This window comes from Myxine glutinosa, chromosome 3, assembly GCF_964187855.1.
Source record: "Myxine glutinosa chromosome 3, kmMyxGlut1.1, whole genome shotgun sequence".
Lineage (NCBI taxonomy): Eukaryota > Metazoa > Chordata > Myxini > Myxiniformes > Myxinidae > Myxine > Myxine glutinosa.
This window is the reverse complement of record NC_136263.1, coordinates 192,071,333-192,099,050: the sequence shown is the minus strand read 5'-3', so window position 1 is coordinate 192,099,050 and position 27,718 is coordinate 192,071,333. Positions and strand designations below refer to the sequence as shown.

At 47.0% G+C, this 27,718-nt stretch overlaps 1 protein-coding gene across 1 annotated transcript in view; it reads right to left on the bottom strand.

Moving 5' to 3' along the window:
* Positions 1-26,788, bottom strand: part of LOC144891240 (uncharacterized) — a 33,914-nt gene extending 7,126 nt beyond the window's left edge. The window contains exons 1-2 of the mRNA XM_078773647.1: positions 26,729-26,788; positions 26,314-26,432 (exon numbers count right to left, since the gene is read on the bottom strand). Of these exons, the coding sequence (XP_078629773.1) occupies positions 26,314-26,432; positions 26,729-26,788 (179 nt within the window). The remainder of the gene's footprint in view (positions 1-26,313; positions 26,433-26,728) is intronic.
* Between the last annotated feature and the right edge of the window lie 930 nt (positions 26,789-27,718).

The following is a 27,718-nucleotide window of genomic DNA, read 5'->3' as shown; positions in this document are numbered from 1 at the left end:
GATTTGAAACGAGCTGTGCATGCAAGAAACCCCTCAAACATCGCACAGCTGAAATAATTCTGCATTGAGGAGTGGGCAAAAAATTCTCCCAGTCGATGTCAGAGACTGGTAGACAGTTATAAGAAACGCCTACTTGAGGTTGTTTCTGCCAAAGGGGGCAATACCACCTATTAGAGCCAAGGGTGTACTTACTTTTTCCACATGCCAAATTTGCATTTATGTTTATTTAAATTATACAATGGACTACAAAATGTAAAACTTTCATGATATTTGTTATATTATATCACCTTTATCTGTCAATATGGTTGAAATGAAGATCAAATAGCTGTATGTTGAAATATGTTGAAAAAGTCAAAACTTTACATGAGGTGTACTTACTTTTTCACATGACTGTACATCAGTTGATGCTTTTGCACTCATTTATTTATTAGAAAAATCTATGTGATATTAATCATAACACCATTATCTGTATTACTCTGCAATTCTGTTTCTTCCAAAAGCAAATAATATGTATCAACTTCTTCACTCTCCGCACTTTCAATGTAAAGAGAAGTATCCACTCTATTAGACTTTATAGTTTCCTTTTGAGAACTCAGGTCAATTGCGTAGATCGTATTAAGTTTTTGAAACGCAGTCATATCCAAAATGGGCCCTTGATTACCGTTGCTTTCACGCACCTTTTGGTAAGACTTGTAGGCTTCTGCATAATCATTTTTTTCCCAATCAATTTTCAATCTATCTCGCTGGTAAAATGTACCATTAGGCTATGAGCCGAGGGGTCGACCATGCTCAATCAGAGGGAGGATGGCTAACAGTTATTTTTGGCAAGGCCAAGGTCCCTAGTGCTGAAAAAAATGTGATAGCAGTGTGAAACTCTTAGCCGTATCTGTGTTATCATCACATTTGTCAGATCACCCATTTATCGATTTTCGGGTCATTTTTCCCACTTAAGATTTAGGGGGTGGGGTTAGTTTTTTGGCTCTCAAATAATATCACGTGTATATATCAGCTAGTGTGGTATATCAGGTAAAAGGTTATTGAATTACCTTTCAAATGATGTATAGAAAGTGCCTGTGTGATCTATAGTAACCTCTTTATAATGATTATTAAAACATAATTATTTCCAACAACTCTCAAAACTTCATCACAAAATCCCCAATTTTAGGAACAAAAATAGGCAAAAATCAAAAGGTATGTAAAAGGTATGTTTCGATTTAAGACACACATACAGTATAATTAGAGTCAATATCCTCACACATATGATCATGATGTGCTATGAAATTCAATGCAATATGTGTAGACATGCTAATACGAATGTTGTCATCAATGTCAATATTTTCATTATATTTTAGGTGATTTGCAACCATGACAGCGGTGCACGACATCTAATGTATTTCTCTTTGTAGATTTGTTGGTGCAGAATACATTTTTAAGCAACTATAGCAACTGATGCTAATTTGTAGTAGTGGTGGTGGTGGTGGTCTCATTCGATATTATGTGTCTTTCCAGGTGAGACGGTGGTGGTGATATTGGTGGTGGTGAAACAGAGTGTACCGCAGATAGACAATTGAACAAATACTTGCAATGGAGATTGCGATCACTCAGAAAGTTCCCAAGGACGTTTGTATCATTCATAAGCTATCGTTAGATGTCAAACCAGAAGATCCGCTCATAAGCCCTCAAACATTCGATTCGTGGACTACATTGCTGGATGCGGCCAAAATACGGAACCATGCACCCATTCTCGACCTTGCTCAGTCGCTGCCAGAGAAGGAGATTCCCCGAGTATTCTACCACAGGCAGTGCAGGAGCGTGTTCACCATGAAGCGAGATTTGGAAGCACTGAAACGAAAAGCTGAATCCAATTTAACCGACGATGCTGCTGCAACATGTTCAGCGAGCAAGAGACAAGCCAGAAGGGCATCTTCGGAATCACGCATCTATGAACCGGATTGTATATTCTGTGGAAAGACCAAGTGGTGCAAGGGAACGTCATCCCGTGAAAAGTTGAGCAAGGCTGTTGATCTGAGAGCAGATGAAACACTGCGAAACAGCGCCATGCGGAAATGTGACACGAAAATCATGGCTGCCACAAGTAGAGACATTGTGGCAGCTGAAGCACGATACCATTTCTCTTGCTACAGAAGTTACATGAGACCAAGCACTAAAGATGCACATGACAGAAACACGGCCGCCACAAACGAATCTGACTACACTGAAGAAGAAGCATACAATGAGTTGCTAGTATACATCCGGAACCATATAATCCCGAATAAGGAAATTGTTAGGATGACAACGCTGGTAGAGCACCTACAATCGATAATGACATCAAGAGGGTTGCATGGGATAAGAACTGCTACAAGAAAAAACCTCGCACGGAAACTGGAAACTGATCTTGGAAATAGCGTTCACATCTTTCAAGACAACAGTGGAAAACTGATTGTCGTACCTGATAATGTAACACTACAAGATGCTGTCAAAGAAATACAAACACTTAAACAACAACTGAGCATTTGGAAAGGGAAATCATCAAACATGTCCAAAGTCATTGATCAGACATCGACACACATCAGATCGATGATAAGGAAGGAAGGATCCATGGTACACCGAATCTTGTGGTGAGGCAGTTGCCCTGAAACAACTTGCCTTTGCCTCTTGGAAGGCTAATCCAACTGAAGGCAATCTCAGTTCCTTCCACCAAGCTCGGAACAAGTGTGTGTCTACCCTCAGGAGTGCCAGGAAGCACTATCTCTCCTCACTCAAGAACGAACTCTCAAACCTGTCTCCTTCCTCCAAATCCTGGTGGCGTCTGGTCAAATCCGTTTCTGGTGTTTGTTCCCCCCTCCATCCCCTCCCTTACCTCAAATGGCCACACAGTTGACATCGCACGTGACAAAGCCGAATGCCTCAACTCTGTGTTTGCCTCAAAATCTTTAGTCCCAAACCCATCTCTCTCTGTTCCCACCTTTCCCAGTCGAACCCAACTGCTCCTGGACTCTGTGTCCTTCTCTCCTGACAAGGTGGAGGAGTTTTTGTCTAACCTCGACTCTGATTCTGCAACTGGACCAGACGGCATCAGCCCACGGGTCCTAAAATCCTGCTCTGCCGCTCTATCTCACCCTCTCTCTGTTCTTTTCACCCTATCTTTTGCTCAAGGTCATCTGCCAGCATCCTGGAAATCAGCAAACATTACCGCTTTACACAAAAAAGGTGCAAAAACAGATCCTTTTAACTACAGACCAATCAGCCTGCTCCCAATTATCAGCAAAGTCATGGAATCCATCATTGCTTCGGATATGAAATCTTTCCTCTTCTCCAATGGCTTGATCTCTGATCATCAATTTGGATTCAGACCAGGTCACTCTACTCTGGACATGCTGCTTCTCCTGTCTCAACAATGGATGGAGGTCCTCAATGCCAAACAGGAAATCAGAGCTGTCTCCCTCGACATATCACGTGCCTTCGATACGGTCTGGCACCCAGCTCTGCTCACCAAACTCTACTCCTATGGTATCCATGGAAATCTCCATGCATGGCTTGCGGACTTCCTCTCTGGTCGTAGTCAACGTGTGGCCCTGAATGGATTTCTCTCATCTCCCCTTCCTGTTCAGGCTGGAGTTCCCCAAGGCAGTGTGCTGGGCCCTGTGCTTTTTCTGGTCTTTATCAATGATCTCTCCGACTCTCTGGAAAATCCTCTCTATCTCTTTGCTGATGACTCCACTCTCTGCCGCTCCATTCCTCTTCCCTCAGATCGGCAGTCTGCAGCCTCCTCACTCTCTGAAGACCTGGACAAAATCACAGACTGGTCAAACAAGTGGAACATGTCTTTCAATCCTGACAAATCTCACACTCTTACTATGTCTCTCCGAAAAGATCGACTGGACAACCCTCCCATCTACTTTCTCAACAATCCTCTCCAAGAAGTTCTGTCGCTGAAGCTTTTGGGTCTCACTATCTGCCATGATCTTTCTTGGGAAAACCACATTTCCAAGCTGGCCTGCAAAGCCAGTCGCCGACTGGGCATCCTCCGTCGTGCGAAGTCCTTCCTTGGCACACCTGAGCTCCTCACCACGTACAAGGCTTTCATCCGCAGCTCAATGGAATACTGCTCTCCCCTCTGGGCTGGTGCTCCTGCCTCACACCTAGCTCGTCTTCACGCTGTTGAAAGCAAAGCATTCAGAATCATTGGAATCTCCCGTGATGAAGCTAACTCCAAGGGCCTCTCACTCACTCACCGCAGGCAGGTTGGTGGTCTTTCCGTCTTCTACCGACTCCTCTCCAGCCTTGCTCCCCCAGCTCTCTCTGTGCTCTGTCCCCCAAATATTCCTACAGGTCGCACAAGATCTGCCAGCAAGCCTCTGATGGTTAAACTGCCGAAATCTCGGCTCTCTGCTCACCTTCACTCCTTCATTCCTCTTTTCTCCCGCCTCTGGAACAAACTCCCACACTCCCTTCAATCCCACTCCTCCCTCCAGGTCTTTAAAACAGCTGTTCACCACCATCTCTTATCCTCCCCCATCCAAAACCTTGATCTTTTCTACCCCCACTAATTCACCCCAGATCCACCTTGTTTGTAATTCCAACTTCTTTCCTGGTAGTCCTGGCAGTGTCCATATGTTTTATGCCTCTCCCACCCCCTTTCCCATGCCTCCCCCCCAAAGCCCTCTCCCTCCCACAGATCTCTCGATGTCTCCATGTCTCTCGGTTCCTGCTCTAAAATGTTGTGTTTGTGTCCTTCCCCCTCTCTCCCCATCTTGTCTACCGCTCCCGATGTTATTTGTTCTATGTGTCGGTTTGTCGGTTATGTGTCGGTTGTCGGTTTGTCTTTCTGTGTGATAAATGTTCGCTCTTTCACGAGCCTCGATCTTGTATACAACAAAAAAAAAAAAAAAAAAAAATAACAAACCAACTCCATGGCCCTATCATCCAGCCGACTTCGACAATGACTCTTTCGTCGTTCCCGTCTATCTCCAGCGCTTTATGCTTGGCCTCTTGACTGGAGATCCGGAAAACGAGCTTCCATCAAACAGGGTCATCATGCTGATGCAATCTTTCAGCCAGGACATTATCTATGCAGTGAGCTGTGGACAACAAAAGCCTCCGAAACACATGTTGCTCCCATATGCAGTTAAGACTCTCACAGGGAACGTAGAACTAATTCGCACATTGAACCATCTTGGACATGCAATATCCTACACTCAACTGGAGGAAAATGACACTGCACTATGTCTTCAAAAACTTGCAGCAAACTTAAATGAGCAAACAGTCCTACCAAGCAGCATCCAGCCGTATGTATTCACAAACTTGGCATGGGATAACATTGATAGACTGGAAGAGACGCTGACCGGGAAAGGAACAACACATCGAGTCAATGGCATTGCAGTGCAGGCCAAAATGTATGGACCACACCTTCCAAAGGAGCCACTTCCGAAGATCGAGAAGCTCAAGCAAAGAACAGTCTGCATAACAGAAGAAACACTGCCTGTCTACATTGCAGGTGAACATGTTGGGCCTCATCCACTACAAACATTATCAACAGCTGCAGCGGAAAACAAGATGGCTATGGAAGTTGCTCAAATCAAGAATCTTCTTTGGGTCATTGCCCGTCAGGTGGACCCAGTAATACAAAAAACACCAAGTTGGACAGGATTCAACATCACCGTCAGGGCATCTATCAGCGTCTCTCAGGATATTGTTAGATATATGCCTACAATAAATGCACCAGCTACAGAGATGTCCACAGTCGCAGAAATCTTGAAGCAGTCTGAAAGCGTCCGACAGATCCTACACTTGCAGGACATCGTCGTCGTCATGGATCAGGCCCTGTATGCTAAGGCTGCCGAGATCGTCTGGAAACACACAGACACATATGCTAACATCGTACTTCACCTCGGCACGTTCCACACAATCTGCAATGTGATGTCGATTCTTGGTGCTCGTTTCCAAGATGCTGGTCTTAGAGACTTTTGCATCGAAACAGGAATCGTCGCAGAAGGCTCACTCAATCGGGTTATGGAGGGGAAGATGTACAACCGAGCAGTCCGTGTACATAAGAGCATCTACGAAGCATTCATGAGGCTTGCGTGGATTGAATTTCTCCCTTGGTTGGAAAAGATGCGACCAGAGGCAACACAGACGGTCACTACGTTGTTAGCAGAAGTTGCTGAATTGGGACAAGATGAGAGCCAGTGGAACAACCTGTTGGAAGATCAATCGTGTGAAGAAGTTCAGGCTGTTTGGAAGCAATTCCTGCATCACCTTCGTCATGATAATGGTGAATTGTCGTCATTCTGGATGTCGTACATGGATATCGTTGAAACGGTCTTGCTTGCTCTACTGCGCGCTTCCCGAGAAGGTAATTGGCCATTACATCTATCTGCTATCCAAGCCATGATTCCTTGGTGCTTTGCATACGACAAAATCAACTATGCACGGTATTTATCAGCATACTACGCACAAATGACAAACCTTCCAACGCAGCACCCTGGCATCTTCCAAGCGTTCTCGGATGGGTACTTCTCAGTTCAAATGTCAAAAAGCAATCCGTTTGGACGCATTCCAGTTGACCAAACTACTGAGGTCACTGTCAACAAAGACACACAGACACCAGGTGGCACTACCAGGTTCAACTTGAAATCTGGAGCAGTGAAGCGCTACTATGTCACATCCGAACACAGGAGTGCGTTTCTCCGCCAGATGAGGGAAATGGTGAATGTGAGCAACACACACGTACAACACGCGGATCTGCAGCAAACACGGATCAAGAAAGATGAGGACGCTGTATCATCACTGATAACTCTGATCCAGAGTTGGGTGAACCCATTCACTATGGCCAGCTCTCTCATCAGTATTTCCACCGCACGCGCAGCCCCTCCAAATATTGCCAAGGACCTGGAGAAAGCATGGGAAGTCGGACACAAGTGCTACACAAACTTCAAGATTGAGCGACTTGAGAGCAACCCACCAATCAAGAAATTCCACGACCCTTTGCAACTGAACAAGCTGAAGACTTTCAGCAACCTCACTAAGAATAAGGAATGCAGAAGCAATGGCAGGGCAGTAATTCTTCAAGCAGACAGAGCTCTATTTGGTAGAATTATCGTGATGGCACAGGGCCGAGATCTTCACATGGCAGAGGTGCTATCTCATCCTCTAGGTCCCTTGCCATGGGCCCTGGCGACACCCGAAGGCCTTCTACGGAAAACCAACAAAGCTGCCCGAGCCACGGCCTTGCAAAGGACTGTGACCCCGGCTGAAAGGATACCCGACAATTCGGCAACAATTATTGACAGGATGCTCCTTATACAGAAGGTGGCAGGTGATCAAACTACATTTGCCGAAGTGGCCATGATTGTCCTATCCATGGTCCTGAAGGATGGATGCAGTAGCCAGAGGATCGATGTCGTCTTTGACACCTACAAGGAGACTTCCATCAAAAACAGCGAACGGTTAACCAGGGGGGAAGAACTTGGACTTGAGCTGAAAAACATCACGGCATCTCAAATTGTAAGGCAATGGCGCAAGTTTCTCAGCTATGTTGGGAACAAGTCAAGTCTTATCATGTTCCTGGTCGAAGAGTGGAAGAAACCAGAGTACATCAGACACCTACAGGGAAAGGTTCTCTTTGTAACATGCGATGACAAGTGTTATCAGATCACATCTGATGCTAGCCAAGAAGTAGTGGCCCTGGAAAGCACACACGAGGAAGCAGGTGGTCGTCTGTTCTTGCATGCTGCCCATGCTGCCGCACATGGATACCAGTCTGTGCTTATTAGCTCAGATGACACCGACGTACTTGTCATTGGCTTGGCATTTCATACCAAGATTCATGCCAAGTTGTTTCAGAAATGTGGCACCAAAGCAAGGGCTAAAATCCTAGACATAGGGAAAATAGGAAAGTCAGTCGGCACAAATGTATGTCAGGCCCTAATTGGAATGCATGCCTATACCGGATGCGACACAGTCAGCACGTTCGCTGGACAAGGAAAACTGACTGCACTAAAACTCATCAGAACCAACAAAGATGTGCAGGATGCATGTACACAGCTGGGAGAGGACTGGGACGTCAGTGAGGAACTGATGGATAAATTGGAGAACTTCACTTGTCTCATGTACGCACCGAAGTCGGGGACAGTGAAGGTGAATGACTTGAGATATCACCTGTTCTGTGCCAAGAGGGGAGAGATCGACAGTCACCAGCTACCTCCGTGCAAAGACTGCTTAACCAAACATGCACAGCGAGCCAACTATCAAGCCGCTATTTGGAAGAGGAGTCTCAAGATGGATCCAGCAGTACCGAGTCCAATCGGGAAAGGATGGCACTGGGATACCCAGGATGGTCGCGTGCAGCTGGCAGTCGACTGGATGCAAGGACAGCCCGCACCACGGGCGGTTCTGGATTTACTGGCATGCACCTGTTCGAAAAGATGCACAATACCCATGTGTGTCTGCATGGCCAGTGGTTTGAAGTGCACAGACATGTGCAAACTCACCACATGTGACAACCAGAGAGTGTATGGTGAGAGTGATGACAGTTCGGCAGAAGACGATGAAGAAGACGATGACGATGACGAGGATAACTTCTGAATTGTAGAACTGTATGGAGAAAGATCATGTACATATGTGTAACAAATATGGTGTACGCTGAATTGATAACTCGTGTACTTTATGGTATGATGTCTATAAATATATGTTGCTTAAATAGAAAGTACATTGTTTTCCTTTGGTTTACTTTATGTATAGCTGGTAATATAAGAGAACCATACAACACTACAAGACTAAAAACGTTTGCATGAATATGATGTAAATTATCTCGCCAAGTTAGGGTACATCAGGATACATACATATACATGGAGTAGGTTAATCATCACATGCATCATACGTCTGTGGTATATTCAAGAACACCACATACAGTTTGGTCATAATGCCTTCATATTTTTAGAATTAGACATTTCTGACACCAATTTCAGTACTTTTTGGCCTATATATGGCTGACATCCCAATATTATATATACTATTTTTAGACCAATAATGGTATACAAACTATATACATGCTGTCGGTCAAAAATCGTAAAATGTAAATCAATATATCATAAGAGCGGAAAGATATACATTTATGGATTTTAGGTCATGGTTACAGCAACTACTGTATATTGGATTTTCTCATCTTTATCAAGGTGTATGAGATTTAAGGCCCAAATTTGACTTTAATCATACTGTGTGTTTCTCAAATTCAAAAATTCATTTAATATCCGCCAAACTGAATTTTTGCCTAATTTTGTTTTCATTGGGGATTTTGTGATAAATTTTTGAGGGTTGGCGGAAATAATTATGTTTTAATGATCATAAAGAGGTTACTATATATCACACAGGCACTTTCTATACATCATGTGAAAGATAATTCAATTACCTTTCACCTGGTATACAACACTAACTGATACATATAGGAGATATTATTTGAAAGCCCCAAAACGAACCCTACCCCCTAAATCTTAGGCGGAAAAATTACCGAAAGCGTTATTGGGGTGGTCTGACAAATGTGATGATAACACAGATACGGCTAAGAGTTTCACACTGCTATCACATTTTTTTCAGCACTAGGGTCCCTGGCCTTGCCAAAAATAACTGTTAGCCATCCTCCCTCTGATTGAGCATAATGTCGAAAATTTGAGGGTCTGGCTCATAGCCTACATCCAGAGAAACCCGAAGTTGTTTCACCTTAGCATTATCACTCAGCACATTATTCTTATCAGTACCTTCATCTCCATCTGGTTTCTTAAAAATGAGCCTTAGGTATCGTGGCTTTCCTTGAAGAACACGTAAATTCCAAGTGTAGGTGGTGTGTTCCAGTTTAACGTTTACATCTTCTTTTAAGGTATGATACATTCAGGGGTTTCTTTGAGTTAAGTCTTCTATTCAACATCTCTTCCGTTTGAAGATTAGGAGTATATTCGCTGATAGACCAACACAAATCATTAATAACAAATTTATTATTAGCACCGAAAGCATTTGCAGTCCCAAAAAGCAATCCATTTACATTATCATTCCTTTGTAGTTGAAATCTAATTTTAAGACCATACAAAACTTTTATCATAATCACAAAATTCAAATATACCTTTCAGAGGTACTGCTACGGTAAAACTATTCTCTGCTTTTGTTTCATCATTATACATTGCCTATTTGGACTATAACCAGGGTCTGCATTTGTTCCAGTTGTCATAGGAATAAAACCTTCAACAGACCCTTTACCCAATCTATCACTAAACGAATATAGTGTGAATTTCATCATTTCAGATGTAGCAGAGACATAATCAACCGCTTCCACTTCTTGCATTCCAATATACAAACCAATACGATGAAACATTTTCCAGAAGAAATCATTTACGAATGTGGCATTAGTGTTATTCGCAGCCTTAGTGAATTTAAATTTACACAACAAGAAACTATCAGCTAGATTCAAGTAAGTTTGTTGATTATTTATTTTAAAACTTTTTGTTCCATTTGAATTCCAGTCTGTTCCTGTTATAGCATTTACCTTAAAATAGTCTTCCTTTTTAGTGGAGTTTGAAATGATAATCGTATCATCCAAATCATAGATACTATCAATTGCTTCCATACTTGTATTTATATAGCATTAAAATCGTTGAAACCCTGACCCAAGTATTTGAATGATTTTTTTGTCGTTCTGTGAAGATAGTTGAGTTTTGCCTTTTTTTATTTCTTTGATTGCTTGTAATTTATGAGACTCCTTTTGAGCATCTTTTATACTCTTTATAGCACATGCTACATTTCCCACAGCGGAAGCGGTTGAACCAATTAGGTCTTTATGCTTAAGAATGGTTGTGAAGGAGCTGTGCTCCAACGCGAGTCGAAAGAATTGACGCGACCAAAGACGGAATTCGTCCGAGTTGCTTTATTGAAACAAAACAGCTCAGGTATTCTGACAAGCCCGTTTATCGGGCAGCAATATATATACACATTTATGCCGGGGCGTTTGCCCGGGAAAACCGAGACCGGGCATGCCCGGGTGTCAAGGGCGAGTCCTGGAAAGGCGAGTCTGGACATGCCCGGGCGTCCTGGACGCGGCCTGGCAAGTCGAGCCTGGGCGTGCCCGGGCGCTCTGGGCGAGCCCTGGAAAGGCGAGAGCGGGCATGCCCGGGAAAGACGAGACCGGGCGTGCCCGGGAGGTTCGGGCGTGCCCGGGAACAGCGAGTCCGGGCATGCCCAGGAGAGGCGCGTCTGGGCCCGTCCGGACGAGCCCCGCATGGCGATCGCGCCCTGGCCGCGTCCTGGCAGGTGCAAGGCGATTCTGTACATTCAGCGGGAACCGCTACACACGCCCCTCAAGAATCGACCTGCACCGGCAGGGTCAATTTAAGGGGGGTCCGGATGACCCGGCCGAAGCGACCCCTGGAGGGTCGTGGGGGGGGGTCCGATCCGGTGGTGGTTGGTCGAGCGGGAGGAACTGTGGATGGGGGGCGGCCTCGCCGCGGAGGAAGGGCCAACCGTGGTGGTCGGTCGATGTCCACGTGCGCCGGTTTGAGGCGGTCCACAGAGATCCGGTCCGACCGGCTGCCGGCGTCGACGACGAAGGACTTGTCGCCCCGTCGCAGGACCCGGAAGGGCCCGTCGTACGGCGGCCGGAGTGGCCCCCGGTGCGCGTCATGACGCACAAAGACGTACTCCGCTGTGCGAAGCGCCGGGGGGACGTAGGACTGGGGGCCACCGTGGCGGGACGTTGGCACGGGGGCAAATCGTCGGGCGGCCTCCTGGAGGTCCGAGCGCTGGTGTGCGGCGGACCAGGGACTGGTAGCGTCGGGCATGAACTCGCCCGGGACGCGGAGCGGCTGGCCGTAGACGAGCTCGGCAGCGGACGCCCGGAGGTCCTCCTTGGGGGCCGTGCGGAGGCCCAAAAGGACCCACGGCAGCCGGTCGGTCCAACCGTCGTCCTGAAGGCCGGCCATGAGTGCGGCCTTCATGGAGCGGTGAAACCGCTCGCATAACCCGTTGGCTTGGGGGTGGTAGGCCGTGGTGCGGTGCAGCGTGACCCCCAATGAGCGGGCGACCGCGCCCCAAAGTTCGGACGTGAACTGTGGGCCGCGGTCGGACGAGATGTCCGCCGGTGCGCCGAAGTGCGCGACCCAGGTGGCGATGAACGCCTGCGCCACGTCGGCGGTGGTGGTGGAGGTGAGGGGCACGGTCTCCGGCCACCTGGTGGTCCTGTCCACCATGGTGAGCAGGTGGGTGAACCCCCGCGATGGGGGCAGGGGACCCACCAGGTCCACGTGGACGTGGTCGAAACGCCGTGCAGGCACGGTTAAAGGTGCTAGGGGGGCCTGGGTGTGGCGGTGGACCTTGGCCCGCTGGCAGGCCGTGCAGGCGTTGGCCCAGTCGCGGATGTTCCGTCGAAGGCCGTGCCAGACGAAACGCACCGACACCAGCTTCTGAGAAGCTTTCCGGCCCGGGTGAGAAAGGCCGTGGATGGAGGCGAAGATGCGGCGCTGCCAGGAAACGGGCACGATGGGGCGAGGCTGGCCCTGGGACACGTCGCAGAGCAGGACGGTGCCCGCGAAGGGGATGTCGGCCAGGCAGAGGCCCGTGTCCGCCGCCCGGAGGGCCTGCACCGAGGTGTCAGTGGTCTGGTCGGCCGCCATGAGCGCGAAGTCCACGCCAAGGTGGACCGCATTCGCGCTGGCCCGAGAAAGACAGTCGGCCACGGCGTTGTCTTTTCCGGCGACGTGCCGGATGTCCGTGGTGAAATCCGACACGGCGGAGAGGTGGCGCTGCTGGCGGGCCGACCACGGTTACGTGACTTTGGCCATCGCGTAGACCAACGGCTTGTGGTCGACGAAAGCTGTGAACGGGCGGCCCTCCAGGAGGTGTCGGAAATGGCGAACGGCCAGGAATAGACCGAGCAGTTCGCGGTCGAACGTGCTGTATTTTAACTCGTTCGGCCGGAGTTGCCGGCTGAAAAAAGCGAGTGGCTGCCAAACCCCGTCCACCCATTGTTCATGGACGGCGCCCACCGCGTAGTTGGAGGCGTCCGTAGTGAGGGCGATGGGCGCATTGAGCACCGGGTGAGCCAGCAGCGTTGCGTCGGCGAGAGCCCGTTTTGCGCTCGCGAAGGCCGAGTCCATGGCCGCGGACCAAACGATGTCATGCTTGGCCGGCTTGCCCCGGAGGGCCTCGTAAATGGGCCGCATGAGCTGAGCAGCGCGGGGCACGAATCGATGATAAAAATTGACCATGCCGAGGAAATCTTGTAGGGCCTTGATGGAACGGGGACGCGGGAACGTGGTGATGGCCTCGACCTTGGACGGCAGCGGCACGGCCCCGGTCTTGGTGATGCGGTGGCCCAAAAAGTCAACGGTCGTTGTGCCGAAGTGGCATTTGGCCGGGTTGACAATTAAGCCGTGCTCGCTGAGGCGACCGAACAGTGTTCGGAGGTGGAGGAGGTGCTCGGTGTGGGACGTGCTGGCGACGAGGATGTCGTCCAGATAGACGAAAAGAAATGGCAGGTCGCGCAGCACGCCGTCCATTAAGCGCTGGAACGCCTGGGCCGTGTTCTTGAGGCCAAACGGCATCCTCAAAAATTCGAACAGGCCGAACGGCGTGATGACGGCCGTCTTTGGGACGTCGGCCACCCGGACAGGTACCTGGTGGTATCCCCATATCAGGTCAATTTTGGAAAATATGACCCGTCCCGCCAAACGGGCGGAAAAGTCCTGGATGTGCGGGATCGGGTACCTGTCGGGGGTGGTAGCGTCGTTGAGGCGGCGGTAGTCGCCACTCGGGCGCCATCCGCCCCCCGGCTTTGGCACGATATGCAGTGGTGAGGCCCACGCGCTATTGGAGCGCCGCACGATGCCGAGGTGCTCCAACGCGTCGAACTCGGCCTTTGCCATGGCGAGCTTGGCCGGGTCGAGGCGGCGGGCCCTGGCGTAGACCGGCGGGCCCGTAGTGGGTATGTGGTGCTCGATCCCATGCCGCACTGCGACGGCCAAAAACGTCGGCCGCGCGAGGGCCGGGAATTCCGCGAGCAGGCGAGCGAACTCGTTCGCCGTCGGGAGGGCGCACGCTAGTTCGGTCGGCGCGAAGCTGCTCATCGTGCACGCCAGGGAGCTGAAGGTCTCGGCGTTGACAAGGCGACGTCGTTTGACGTCGACCAGCAGCCCGTGCGCGCAGAGGAAGTCGGCGCCCAGCAAAGCCATGGGGACGCAGGCGGTCACAAAGGTCCACTGAAAGCGCTGGCTGCCGAAGCAGAGGGTGACGTCACGCGGGCCGAAAGTGCGTATGGCCGAGCCATTAGCAGCGACCAAAGAGGGGCCGCAAACGGCGTCCCGCCTGTCCTGCTCGGAGGCGGGTATGACGCTCAGTTGGGCGCCGGTGTCACAAAGGAAACGCCGCCCGGACGCTTTGTCCCGAATAAAAAGCAAGTTGCCCGAGTGGCCGGCGCTCATGGCTGGGAATGAACGCCGGCCCGGCCGTTTCCCGACTTGCCGAAAGTGCACGGGGGTCGGCACGTCCGAGCCTTGTGTCCGAACCTGGCATGGTAATAACACCACGCCTGGTCAGGTGGAGGCCCCGGCCATCGTGTCGGAAGCGGTCGGCGCGGCGTGGCGGCCGCCAGTTGTACCGGCAGTTCGGCCTCCAACCGCGCAGGGTGCTCGGGCGTCGTGGGCATCGCCTCGGACGGCGGCAGGCTCCAGGTAGCCGCGCCGATGTGTTAGCCCACCGAGGAGATCTTATCGGCTTCCCTGGCGAGGGCGCGGGGATCGGTGATCGACGTGCCAGCCAGGGTGAGGCGTACCAGGTGAGGCAGCTGGCGAAGGAACAGCTCGCGGAACAGAAAATCCGGAGAGTGCTCACCGAGCAACGAGAGCATATAGTCCATGCGCTCGGACGGGCGCATGTCGCCGAGCTCGGGCAGGACGAGCAGACGCCGTGTGCGTGCCGCCGGTGAGAGGGCGAAAGCGTCGAGGAGGAGCATCTTCAGCGCGTCATACTTGTCAGCAGCCGGCGGGTGCTCGAGGAGGCTCAGGGCGCGGGCCGCGGTGGCGGAACCGAGCGCTGCCACGACGTGGTGGAAGCGGGTGTCGTCCGCGGTGATGCCTCGCAGGGCGAACCGGGAGTCCGCCTGGGCGAACCAAACAGCCGCGTGAGCCTCCCAGAAGGTAGGCAGTTTAAGAGTCACTGCCGTGTACATGTCGGTAGGTCACCAGTGAAGGAGCTGCGCTCCAACGCGAGTCGAAAGAATTGACGCGACCAAAGACGGAATTCGTCCGAGTTGTTTCATTGAAACAAAACAGCTCAGGTATTCTGACAAGCCCATTTATCTGGCAGCAATATATATACACATTTATGCCGGGGCGTTTGCCCGGGAAAACCGAGACCGGGCATGCCCGGGTGTCAAGGGCAAGTCCTGGAAAGGCGAGTCTGGACATGCCCGGGTGTCCTGGACGTGGCCTGGCAAGTCGAGGCTGGGCGTGCCCGAGCGCTCTGGGCGAGCCCTGGAAAGGCGAGAGCGGGCATGCCCGGATGCTCTGGGCGAGCCCTGGAAAGGCGAGTCTGGACATGCCCGGGCGTACTGGACGCGGCCTGGCAAGTCGAGGCTGGGCGTGCCCGGGCGCTCTGGGCGAGCCCTGGAAAGGCGAGAGCGGGCATGCCCAGGAAAGACGAGACCGGGCATGCCCGGGAGGTTCGGGCGTGCCCGGGAACAGCGAGTCCGGGCATGCCCAGGAGAGGCGCGTCTGGGCCCGTCCGGACGAGCCCGGCATGGCGATCGCGCCCTGGCCGCGTCCTGGCAGGTGCAAGGTGATTGTGTACATTCAGCGGGAACCGCTACAATTGAACCAATACCCATTAGAGTATCAATTATCCCATCTCCTTTATTTCTGAATTGATGCCCCACACCCCGTTGTCTCTTTGGTTTATAGTATCCTCTACCAAGAAACATACCTTCACCCTTATAGTATCGTGAAAGGAACATGCCTGAGCCTGTAATTATTTTATATTTTCCCAACTCGTGTTTCCTCACAATAACCATTATTTATTTATTGGAAAACTTCACGTAGGTGAAATCTGATGGATATAATTTCTTCATTAAAGGAAATCATATGATTATCTTGATCGGTTATCCTAAAATTTACTCTGTATATGGTTTTTCCTGACACAGGTAAATAGACAAGATTTTTTGGTTCCATATTGAATTTATAACCAATCGGGGTTGAGTATGCGCTGAATGAAAATATTGTATTTGTTCTTATTCCATCGTTATAAGCACCATCAATCAAATCACAATGAATTCATACCGAATTTATACCGGAGGATATTTGAATAACATTATCACTGTAAAACGTCCCGTTAGTTTCAATCTTTTTTTGAAGAGAAACCTAATAGCCTCGCGGTCCCCATGTGCGGTCCCCATGTGCTGTCTTTGTCTTTCCCTCACGGTCCCCATGTGCGGTCCCCATGTGCTGTCTTTGTCTTTCCCTCACGGTCCCCATGTGCGGTCCCCATGTGCTGTCTTTGTCTTTCCCTCACGGTCCCCATGTGCTGTCTTTGTCTTTCCCTCGCGGTCCCCATGTGCTGTCTTTGTCTTTCCCTCACGGTCCCCATGTGCTGTCTTTGTCTTTCCCTCGCGGTCCCCATGTGCTGTCTTTGTCTTTCCCTCGCGGTCCCCATGTGCTGTCTTTGTCTTTCCCTCGTGGTCCCCATGTGCTGTCTTTGTCTTTCCCTCGTGGTCCCCCTGTGCTGTCTTTGTCTTTCCCTCATGGTCCGGTCCCCATGTGCTGTCTTTGTCTTTCCCTCGCGGTCCCCATGTGCTGTTTTTGTCTTTCCCTCGCGGTCCCCCTGTGCTGTCTTTCCCTCGCGGTCCCCATGTGCTGTCTTTGTCTTTCCCTCGTGGTCCCCCTGTGCTATCTTTGTCTTTCCCTCGCGGTCCCCATGTGCTGTCTTTGTCTTTCCCTCGTGGTCCCCATGTGCTGTCTTTGTCTTTCCCTCGCGGTCCCCATGTGCTGTCTTTGTCTTTCCCTCGCGGTCCCCATGTGCTGTTTTTGTCTTTCCCTCGCGGTCCCCATGTGCTGTCTTTGTCTTTCCCTCGCGGCCCCCATGTGCTGTCTTTGTCTTTCCCTCGCGGTCCCCATGTGCTGTCTTTGTCTTTCCCTCGTGGTCCCCCTGTGCTGTCTTTGTCTTTCCCTCGCGGTCCCCATGTGCTGTCTTTGTCTTTCCCTCGCGGCCCCCATGTGCTGTCTTTGTCTTTCCCTCATGGTCCCCCTGTGCTGTCTTTCCCTCACGGTCCCCATGTGCTGTCTTTGTCTTTCCCTCGTGGTCCCCCTGTGCTGTCTTTCCCTTGCGGTTGTCAGCTCTTTCACGAGCCTCGATTCAGTGTAGAAAAAAAAAAGAAAAAAAAAAAGCTCTCTGAATGAATTTTCAATTGTGAAATCAACTTTGTAATTATTTCTAAGTTTAATAGTTGATTTTGAAGTATGTTTTTGAATATCTATTACAATATTTTTTGGTTCATCACCTTGTTCTTTCATAAGGCGAGAAATTTCAGAAGATATTTGAGAAATCTCGTATGCTCCGGTGAAACTGTTATAGTTTTGTATCTACTTCCTGAATCCTGGTGTTGGTGTAGCGGCTAGGGTGCCAGCTTAGGATATCCTAGGATCCTGGGTTCGAATCCCGGTCGATCACTGAATTAACGCCAGCGGGGTTGACTCAGCCTGTCATTCCTTCCGAGGTCGGCTAATTGAGTACCAGTTCACTGGTAATTCCCTGTGTGTTGTAAAAAGGCGACAAACAGGGTTGGCGGCAGGAAGGGCATCCGGCCGTAAAACATTGCTTCAAAAAGGGGACCAACAAAAACAACAACAACCACGGTGCCCGAAAAAGGCCAACCCCCGCTTTGCGGGGAAAAATGGCCTCTAAAGGTGTTTTTTTTTTTTTTTATACTTCCTGAATCATAACTAAACTTGTTATTTTTCTCTGTGATATTAAAAAGGGTATTGTAAGTCTCCATTGACAACAAAGAAGCCTCATATTCTTTTGTGGGGTCAAGTTGTAGTTGGTAAGGGAATGAAGCTGTGTAATCACTCGTTGTGAAATTAAAACCAAGAATTGTGCTTCTCATCTTATTTAATATGTAATAAAATATCTTTGTATTGACATTTATTAATTATTTTCATAGACATCAACTGATCTAAAATGGCGGATGCTTCATTAAAACAGTTGTTGTTCCCAGCCTTCTTACTACCTAACAACAATAATAGCCTATTAACTAATTGTGATGGGTCATTTGGAAGAAAGCGAACACCCGAACCCGAGGCTAAACCAAGCTTGCTTAAAGCATCAATAATATGTTTTTCCTTCTCATTCTTCTTACTTTTACCAGAAACAGAAACTCCAAAATCAAGTGAGTTTAGTAAATCAATATATACCCTATCATCTTCATTTTTCATATTCAATGGTTCATTGAAATATGTTGAATCACCTCTCATACTTGCTGCTTGTTTTCCATCTTTTGTTAGAAGAAACATTAATCTAGGGGTTAATTTAACATTTGCTTGAGCAGAGCTTAAGAACATCAATTTATCAATAAATATCAATACCTTTTCTTTCACAAGATAGAACTGTGCTGGTTCTTCTGTTGGAATGAGGCCTGCTCTGGTTTTTGAATCCACCGAATATTCATTGTTTTGAAGAGCTTCCACAATATAATTGGGAGGTTGATTTACCTCCTCAAGTTGCTGAAATAATCCTTCATCATCATATTCTAATTCTCCTATATCTCCAAGTTCTTGCTCCGTCATTTGACTAAAATCTTTGAGCATTTGAAGTTTTTTTGGAGCATATTCTATCGCAGGAACTGCAGACGAAATGCTTTACAACTTTTGAAACTAACTCCTGATGTACCTTAAATCTTCTTGCTCTTTCTTGTGCATTCATTTCCTGTATTTATTTATTGAAAAATATCATTTAGTATCTCATCTTGTTTCACAACAATATATTAATATTTTCCTATCGTGTGTTTCGTGTGAGCCTCAAATTCTTTTTTTACTACATAACGTTGAACAATTGTCTCTCCAAAAATTATTTACATCTATTCAATTTAACTTGAATAAATAAAAGTATTAGCATTGTTTCTTATTGAGCGACGAGAGAGTTCAAAATATGATTGACTGAGATAAATACAATTACAAGAAGAATGTCTCCCTCTTGTATAGTAGCTATCCATTACTGTTTGGTTTCTCTCATTTACACAATCATCAAAGATGACGAGGTTCTTTTTTGATTTATCTAAATCTTGGGGTGAAGGTATATCATCCGTATTATCACTGAGAATACAAGTTATGGGTTTTGGTTTCGGTTTTGATTTCTGTGTATCACAAAATAGTTGTATTATATCTTCAATGTTATAATCATTTCGTTTTTTTTGAAGTTTAAATAAACCGATTATATCTTCTTTTCAAAGGCCCGCATTAAAACCCTGTGAGAGTAGTTGATACTCGGGTTGAAAACTTGACTTTGTGAAAATTATTAAATTATCATAATCTAAAAAGTTGGGTGTAAGGAGCGAGCATCTTTAAAAGCAAACAGGTTTTTCCACATCCGCTTGAACCAACTATTAGACATCTTAATGAATTTGGGAGATTTTTATGGTTGTTAAATTTTACCTTGATTTCCCAAACGGTTAAAAAATCATTCATTTATATATTTGTAAAACAAGTCATCTAATTTTTTATGAGCTTTTTTAGAAACTCTATATTTTATCCTGAGTTCAGGTTTAATTTCAAGATAATCCATTATTTTATTTATATAGTGTTACGTGGTCCCCTCGGTGACTACCTGGTCTTGGTGACCCCCGGACCGTGAGAGGAACTTTGCCAGAAAGTAGTATTATATATGCGCTTTCGCAACGCAACCCCTATGAATTCCACCCAAGAGAAAACTGATGTTCAATGATATATTTCAAGGGTAATGATACCATACAATTTCAATGATACAATCAAGGATATATTCCCCGAGCAATCCACCATCCACAATTCACACTCAACAATCAATCAATCCCCTAGATGATTAAGATGGCCATCTTACATACGTGTGTCCCCTTTTGTACTCACGACCCCCTTTGGTCTCTGTCCCTCACAATGTCTCTGGGCCCCTCCTGACCAAGATGATGGTCTGCTTCGCCGCTCTCGGGCGGTTGAACGAACCCCGGGTGGACGTTTTCCCACCGGGCATGTATCGTACCGGGAACCAAGGTTGCAGCTCCCTCTTGGCCACGCGAAGCGGGTACTGTACAGCAAGCAAAAGCCACACGCCATTTGCAACGCGGGTTAGGCCCCAACGTGCGACCCGTACGCGTCTTTGTAGACGGTGCCGCGAACGGTGCCAGACGCTGGGTCGGTGCACGGCCACACGGTAGCTTGACGTGTCCACCGGGCAGGTATCCGTCCCGGTAACTCCTCTCGCCAGACGGGCTCGGGAACGCCGCTTTTCCACACGGCTCAATATCGGTCCCACCTCTCGTCGGAGCGGGGCGAGGAAGAAGACTCCTCGTCGCTTCTCTCCCTCGTGTCTTTCTTCTTCCGTTTCCGGTCTCTTTTTCCAGAAGTGCTCCTGACCCTCCAACCACAACAACCCTTAATCGACTACACATTGATAAGCAAAGACCTGAATAGGAATTCACATACATTCCCATAAATATGTAACACTCCCCCCCTTCAAGAAAGAAAGTTTGAACCCAGCGAAAACTTTCTTTGCCGACCAACTTGGATAAACCAACCAGATAACTCAACCCCCCCCCCCCCCCCCACATTATCAGTTCCCCCCGGGCACAGTTATCACTTAAAAATAAAGCAACCAAAATTTCACCACAACCCCCCCAGATTAACTCACTCTGGACTAAGCACCAGCAACGACATTGTCCCTGCCCTTTACATGTTCAATTTCCCGTTGGACTCCTGCCAAGCCAAACTCCATCTCATGACCCTCTGACTTTGACTGTCAGTTTCTTGTGAATGAAGGTTAAGGGGTTGATCAAAGATCCAAAGTTAAGCAACTCGATAGCACTTTTTCCGGGAGGCCAAGCCGAGTATTCACTACATGGATGCCTTTAGGAACGTGGAGTTCACGGTTAGTCCATGCAGGAAAGTTCTCTACATGGGCGCCTTGAGGAACGTGGAGTTCACGGTTAGTCCGTGCATGAAAGTTCACTACATGGACGCCTTTAGGAACGGCGTTCACGGTTAATCTGTGTAGGAATCTTGGCTCGGCGGCTCCGCCGCATTCAGTGCTTCAACTTCTCAGAACTTCCCTAATAATTATGGTGGGACCGCTTGTCCCTGTAGTCCCATGAATAGCGGTCTCCTTCTCGGCCACTACCTTGACAATCCTTCCTTCGGGAGCTGCCGTAACTCAGGGAGCCTCCATAATAATATTGATTGCGGCCACCACCAAAACTACCGCCCAGTTGTCCTCTCCTGTAGACCTCTCGATGCCTACGAAATGCCTTCCCTACTGTTATGGTCCGACCCTCCAAATCCTTGCCATTCCAAATCTTCTCTGCCTCTCTGGCGTCTTTTGTGCTTGCAAACGTGACAAAGCCGAACCCTCTTGACTGTTGCGTTTCCCTGTCTCTTACCAACCGCACTTCCACCAGCGGCCCATATCTGTTGAAGACAGAGGTCAGAACTTCTTCCTCTGTTTTGAAGTTCAGTCCCCCTACAAATAACTTGGTACTTTTGTCGCCATCCCGAGCTGGTGTGGTGTTATTTTCCCTGCTGGGCTCTTTACCAACCCTCAGGTTACCATAAACTTGACCCCCGGCCAAATCATTCCCGATAACCACAGATACACCCTCTACAGGAAGCGTGGCTTGTAAACCGACGGTGACCGGTCCTGACACCAAATCGGACTCCAAATGGATGACATGAAGTGGAGCACTAACACCGCCCCCGATCCCCTGTAAACGAACACTATCCTCCGTTGCCGTCTCCTCGGACCATGGCAAAATGCCTTCAAGCATTAAAGATTGATGTGCTCCTGTGTCCCTCAATATCCTAACCGGTCTCCGGTTAGTCGAGGCTCCATCCAGTGACACAAACCCCTCTGAAATAAATGGTTGGTAACCCTTTTGATGGCGATTTCTCACAATGGCCATTGCATTTGGAGTCGTAATAGTCGGACTCCGCTCTGGGTCTTCCCTTTTCATGCGGTAACAACTGGACATCAAGTGTCCAGGTTTCTTGCAAAAAGCGCAAGTAGGCCCGGAGGAAAAACTCGTGGTCTGCCTCGGGCCCCCCGAAATATAAGTTTGTCTTGGGCCCGCATCCCTCTGATTTCGAACAGGTGGGGTATCCGCGTTGTCCCCATAATCCTCCCGAGGCCGCCGCCATGTGTTGTCGTTCTCCGCACCTGCTGTTCCCCACCTCCCCTGCGGAGATCTAGGCGAGGAGTTAGGTTCGTGGACCCCTATTCGGTGGGTTAAGGCATAATCATCTGCCATGGTGGCTGCGTCCCACAACTTTGGTACTTTCTTTTCCTGCAGGTACACTTTGATGTCCTCGTGGACACACTGCTGAAACTCCTCCACCAGGATCAAGTCCCGCAATGTTTCGAAGTCTTTCCCGACTCCTTTTGACTCACACCCCCGATCAAACATGTTTTCTTTCACTCTGGCAAACTCCACATGGGTCTCACTCTCCCTCTTCCTGGCATTCCTGAATTTTTGCCTGTAAGCTTCCGGAACCAACTCATAGGCTTTGAGGATGTGCTTCTTCAGTACCTCATAATCTGCACATTGGTCCATTGGTAGCGCCGAATAAATCTCTTGAGCTTTTCCCACCAGCACACTTTGCACTAGTATGTTCCAGGCCTCCTCCGGCCAGTTTAATTGTCGAGCCACTTTCTCAAAGTGTGGAAAAAATTTCGCGACTTCCTTTTCACTGAACGGTGGAACCAGCCTCACATGTCTGCCCACATCCCAGGTTTTCTGGTTAGGTGTCGACCCCGTCAGCAAGGGTGGTGCCTCTCCCCGTTCTCTCATTAACTCCAGCTCCTTGAATTTAATTTCTTGCTGAAGCTCCATGTCACGTTCCTTTAATTTCCTTTCCGCTTTTCTCTCCTCTGCTTCGAGGTCCCTTGCAGCTCTCCTCTCCTCTGCTTTTCTCCCTTCTAACCTTTCCTGGAGTTCTCGTTCCACTCTCCTTTCCTCTGCTTGTTTCTCTTCTCTCCTCTCTTCTGCTTTCCTTTCCTCTTCTGATCTTTCCTTTTCTGCTTTCCTTTCTTCTTCTGCTCTTTCCTTTTCTGCTTTCCTTTCTTCTTCTGCTCTTTCCTTTCTTCTTCTTTTAACCTTTCCTGGAGTTCTCGTTCCACTCTCCTTTCCTCTGCTTGTTTCTCTTCTCTCCTCTCTTCTGCTTTCCTTTCTTCTTCTTTGATCCGTTCCTGGCTCCGTAATTGCAACTCCAGTTTCCGGAGCTCAACGTCTTCTGGTTCTTCGGGTAGCCACTCCCAGGCTAACTCGTCCCATGTTCCTAATCCCACCATAGATTGTATCACCGTGGCCTGCAACTCTGCCTTCCTCAAATTAGTTTGGACCTCCAAGTTAAAATGTTTGGCCAATTTCAAGAGGTCCGACTTTAGTAACGCTCGGAACTGTGCCTCACTCGGGGTTACCGCAAAGTTCTGTGCCACAAACGCCATGGTGCCTATCGTTAACACCTGTTAACCTTCACCCAATACTTTACCCCCAATTTCCCCAAAAATTTACCAATTAATACTTAATTAATAAATTTTAATTAATAAAAATATTATTTTATTATTTTATACAATTTTAGATCCCGGACGAGCCCCCAATTCTGTTACGTGGTCCCCTCGGTGACTACCTGGTCTCGGTGACCCCCGGACCGTGAGAGGAACTTTGCCAGAAAGTAGTATTATATATGCGCTTTCGCAACGCAATCCCTATGAATTCCACCCAAGAGAAAACTGATGTTCAATGATATATTTCAAGGGTAATGATACCATACAATTTCAATGATACAATCAAGGATATATTCCCCGAGCAATCCACCATCCACAATTCACACTCAACAATCAATCAATCCCCTAGATGAATAAGATGGCCATCTTACATACGTGTGTCCCCTTTTGTACTCACGACCCCCTTTGGTCTCTGTCCCTCAGAATGTCTCTGGGCCCCTCCTGACCAAGATGATGGTCTGCTTCGCCGCTCTCTGGCGGTTGAACGAACCCCGGGTGGACGTTTTCCCACCGGGCATGTATCGTACCGGGAACCAAGGTTGCAGCTCCCTCTTGGCCACGCGAAGCGGGTACTGTACAGCAGGCAAAAGCCACACGCCGTTTGCAACGCGGGTTAGGCCCCAACGTGCGACCCGTACGCGTCTTTGTAGACGGTGCCGCGAACGGTGCCAGACGCTGGGTCGGTGCACGGCCACACGGTAGCTTGACGTGTCCACCGGGCAGGTATCCGTCCCGGTAACTCATCTCGCCAGACGGGCTCAGGAACGCCGCTTTTCCACACGGCTCAATATCGGTCCCACCTCTCGTCGGAGCGGGGCGAGGAAGAAGACTCCTCGTCGCTTCTCTCCCTCGTGTCTTTCTTCTTCCGTTTCCGGTCTCTTTTTCCAGAAGGGCTCCTGACCCTCCAACCACAACAACCCTTAATCGACTACACATTGATAAGCAAAGACCTGAATAGGAATTCACATACATTCCCATAAATATGTAACAATAGTATCTTGTATTAACATTTCCATTAAAAATATTTTGAATAATAAATATCATCTTATTGATATCATCATCAAAAATCATCAAAAATCATCATCATCAAAAATATCATCTTATTTTTGAATAAAATCTCTCTTATTAATCTTGTAAAGTAATTCATTTTTGGTTCTAATTTAAAAGAGTTATATATATATTTTATATATTTTATCATCATTAATTAAAAGATAATCACAGAATAAACATTGTTTATGGGCTTTTGACTCTGTATTTAATCCCACTCTATCACAAGCCGGACAATTCTCTAATTTATCATTTGGAGAATCAGGGAATTTAAGAGGCTCAATATCTGGTATGTCGTTTGGATTTATCATATTTATCTAGTAAAAGATTACTTAAACTAAAAATCATCTTCACCATAATCGGTGCTTTCATAATCAATTACAAAATTAGAATATGAAAAGAAGATTAATTTGAGAAAACCCAAGCTCAAAGTTGGTGATATTGTAAGAATATACAGATGGAAAAGTCATTTTGAGAAAGGTACACGTTGGTTCAGAAAGGTACAGAAAGGTACAAAGTCAAAATACAAAGAGATGGACTAATGAACTTTTTAAAATCGTTGATGTAATGGGTACCGTCCCTTTGACATACAAATTATATGATTTGAATGGGGAAGAAATCTTGGGTTCATTTTATTCACAAGAATTACAAAAGACACAAATAAGCAGATTTGAAAGCAATGGGCTGGCGCTTCACAATCCTCCACATATGGACACTTGAGGGTGCATTAAAAATAATAAATAAATAATAAAATGTAATGGGGATACGTTCTTGAGATCTCTGAACCCCAAACACAGAATCCCTCAACTTTTCAGTTGGGGCTTTACTTTTGTGTGTGTGCAATGGTGATACGATCTTGAGATCTGTGAACCCCAAACACAGAATCCCTCAACTTTTCAGTTGGGGATTAACTTCTGCACACAATTTTGTTTGTTGGTGTGTGTTTGAGTGAGTCATAATAATATACGAACCCTAACCCAACCCCAACCCTGTGTATAGAAGGTGGTGTATACTTTGGTTTTTGTTTAGTGTGAGAAAAACTGAACCCTTAACCCCCACATTAAAACACCAAATTTGTAAGTCTAAACAACTGTATCCATTACATCAACCATATAAAAAGTTCTTAACTCCATCTCTTTGTATAACCTTCCAATTCTATTCATCTTTTTCCAACTTTTTAAAACAATTCAATGATAAAGATTTTTAAACAATTCAATCTTTTTTTTTTCCTCTTCTTTCCAATTCTGTCTTGCAAGGCTTTCAAGTTTGAAGAAGTAGAAATGGGAAGAAAGAATTTTCCAGCATTTTCTTCCCCGAACTTTCTTGATATTGCTAAAATAAATTTTAAAATATATATATATATTACTTATCTAATATTGAATTAAATAACATATATAATTTAATTGATTTTTAGTCAACTGAACTTACCTTAAATCAGACGTCATCATACAAAGAACATTGTTCATTGCTTTAGAATCCAAAGAGCCTCCAAGGTAAAACTCTTTCGTTGGATTATCAAAGTAGAACTCGTTCTCTGGGTCTTGGTTATTCAAAGTGTCTTCAAACAAATCAATAACTTCATTCCAAGTTGTGTTGAAAGCAGTACTTTCATTTTGTATCTCAGATACAATTTCCGGTGAGAGAAAATAACAATGTATTAATTTAAAACAAGTTTAGTATATGGATAAATCAAGCTCTGTGAATATTAAAAGAAACTTTGCTAACTCTTGCATGAGTCTCAATCTATTTTTTTTTTAAAGAATTTTTTTTAAATAATTAAATATTTAAAAACAAATTGAATAATTAAATAAATAAATAAATAAACAAACAAACAAATAAAGAAACAAACAAACAAACACCTCCATTAATAAGAGGTTCGAGTCCAGTTCATCAATCTGAAGGTTTAGTTCCACACAGGTAGTAGGACCACAAGGTAGGCCACAATCATCCCACTCAAGCTAGGGGCAGTAGCCATTCTCGAGAGAAGCAGGAATTCTGTTTTTAAAAAGCCTGTGTGGTCGGTGCCTTTTATAAGAATGGTTGGTGCGTGTCATTTCCTGTGGAAATTGCCCTGGAAATTCCCACGGCAAGCTTGGGCAATGCAATGCAATGCCTTAACTGGAAATGATGCAATGTTAGCTCAAGATGGTGATTGTTCTTTTGAGAGAATTAAATTATTGTCTAAAAATGAAACATAAACAAATATTCGTCGGGTCTCTGTATGAGTATAATGAAAAATGGGGAGAGTTAATAAGTTAAATGCAGGTGTGAGTTAATCGCCCCATTGACTTCAATGTTAAATTAAATGTGTCCCAGGCCCCCCATTTCCCCCCTACTGGCACCTCTGACCTTAGACTGCTTGACCCCATAATCCAATCCCTTTATCTTTACATCATTATACATACTTGCACAAAGTTTGACTTCAGCTGTTCTTAAGTTATCGTGCTAACGAAAACCTATAACGGATGAACGTACAAATGGATGGCAACCCGAAAACAAAATACCTCCAGGGATGAAAAATGATGATTAGTTACCGTAAAACTCTAAACCCAAGCTTCATGGTGAAAGTCTCTCTTGGAATGGTGTAGCAGGTGGCAGGAGAAATGACAATTGATTTATCTGCCATGAAAAATAAAAAGATGCTGCCATTTCTGGCCTAAACCCTTTGCCGAAGCAAATGAGTGCTGCCCTCTCTTTTTCTTCAACAAAGGGTGATTGATGCCTGAAACGTCAGAACCCTTTTGTCTTTCACAGTGGATAAAACATTCCAACATTTCAACAGCAGAATCGAGGAGAAAGGCATTTTTATCAAAGTACAACATTTGAAGTGAAGCATGGGTGACAATCACTCCAAGTTAGGGTTGCATCCCAGGCAAGTTCTCAGTGAAGTTCACTAATTGAATCT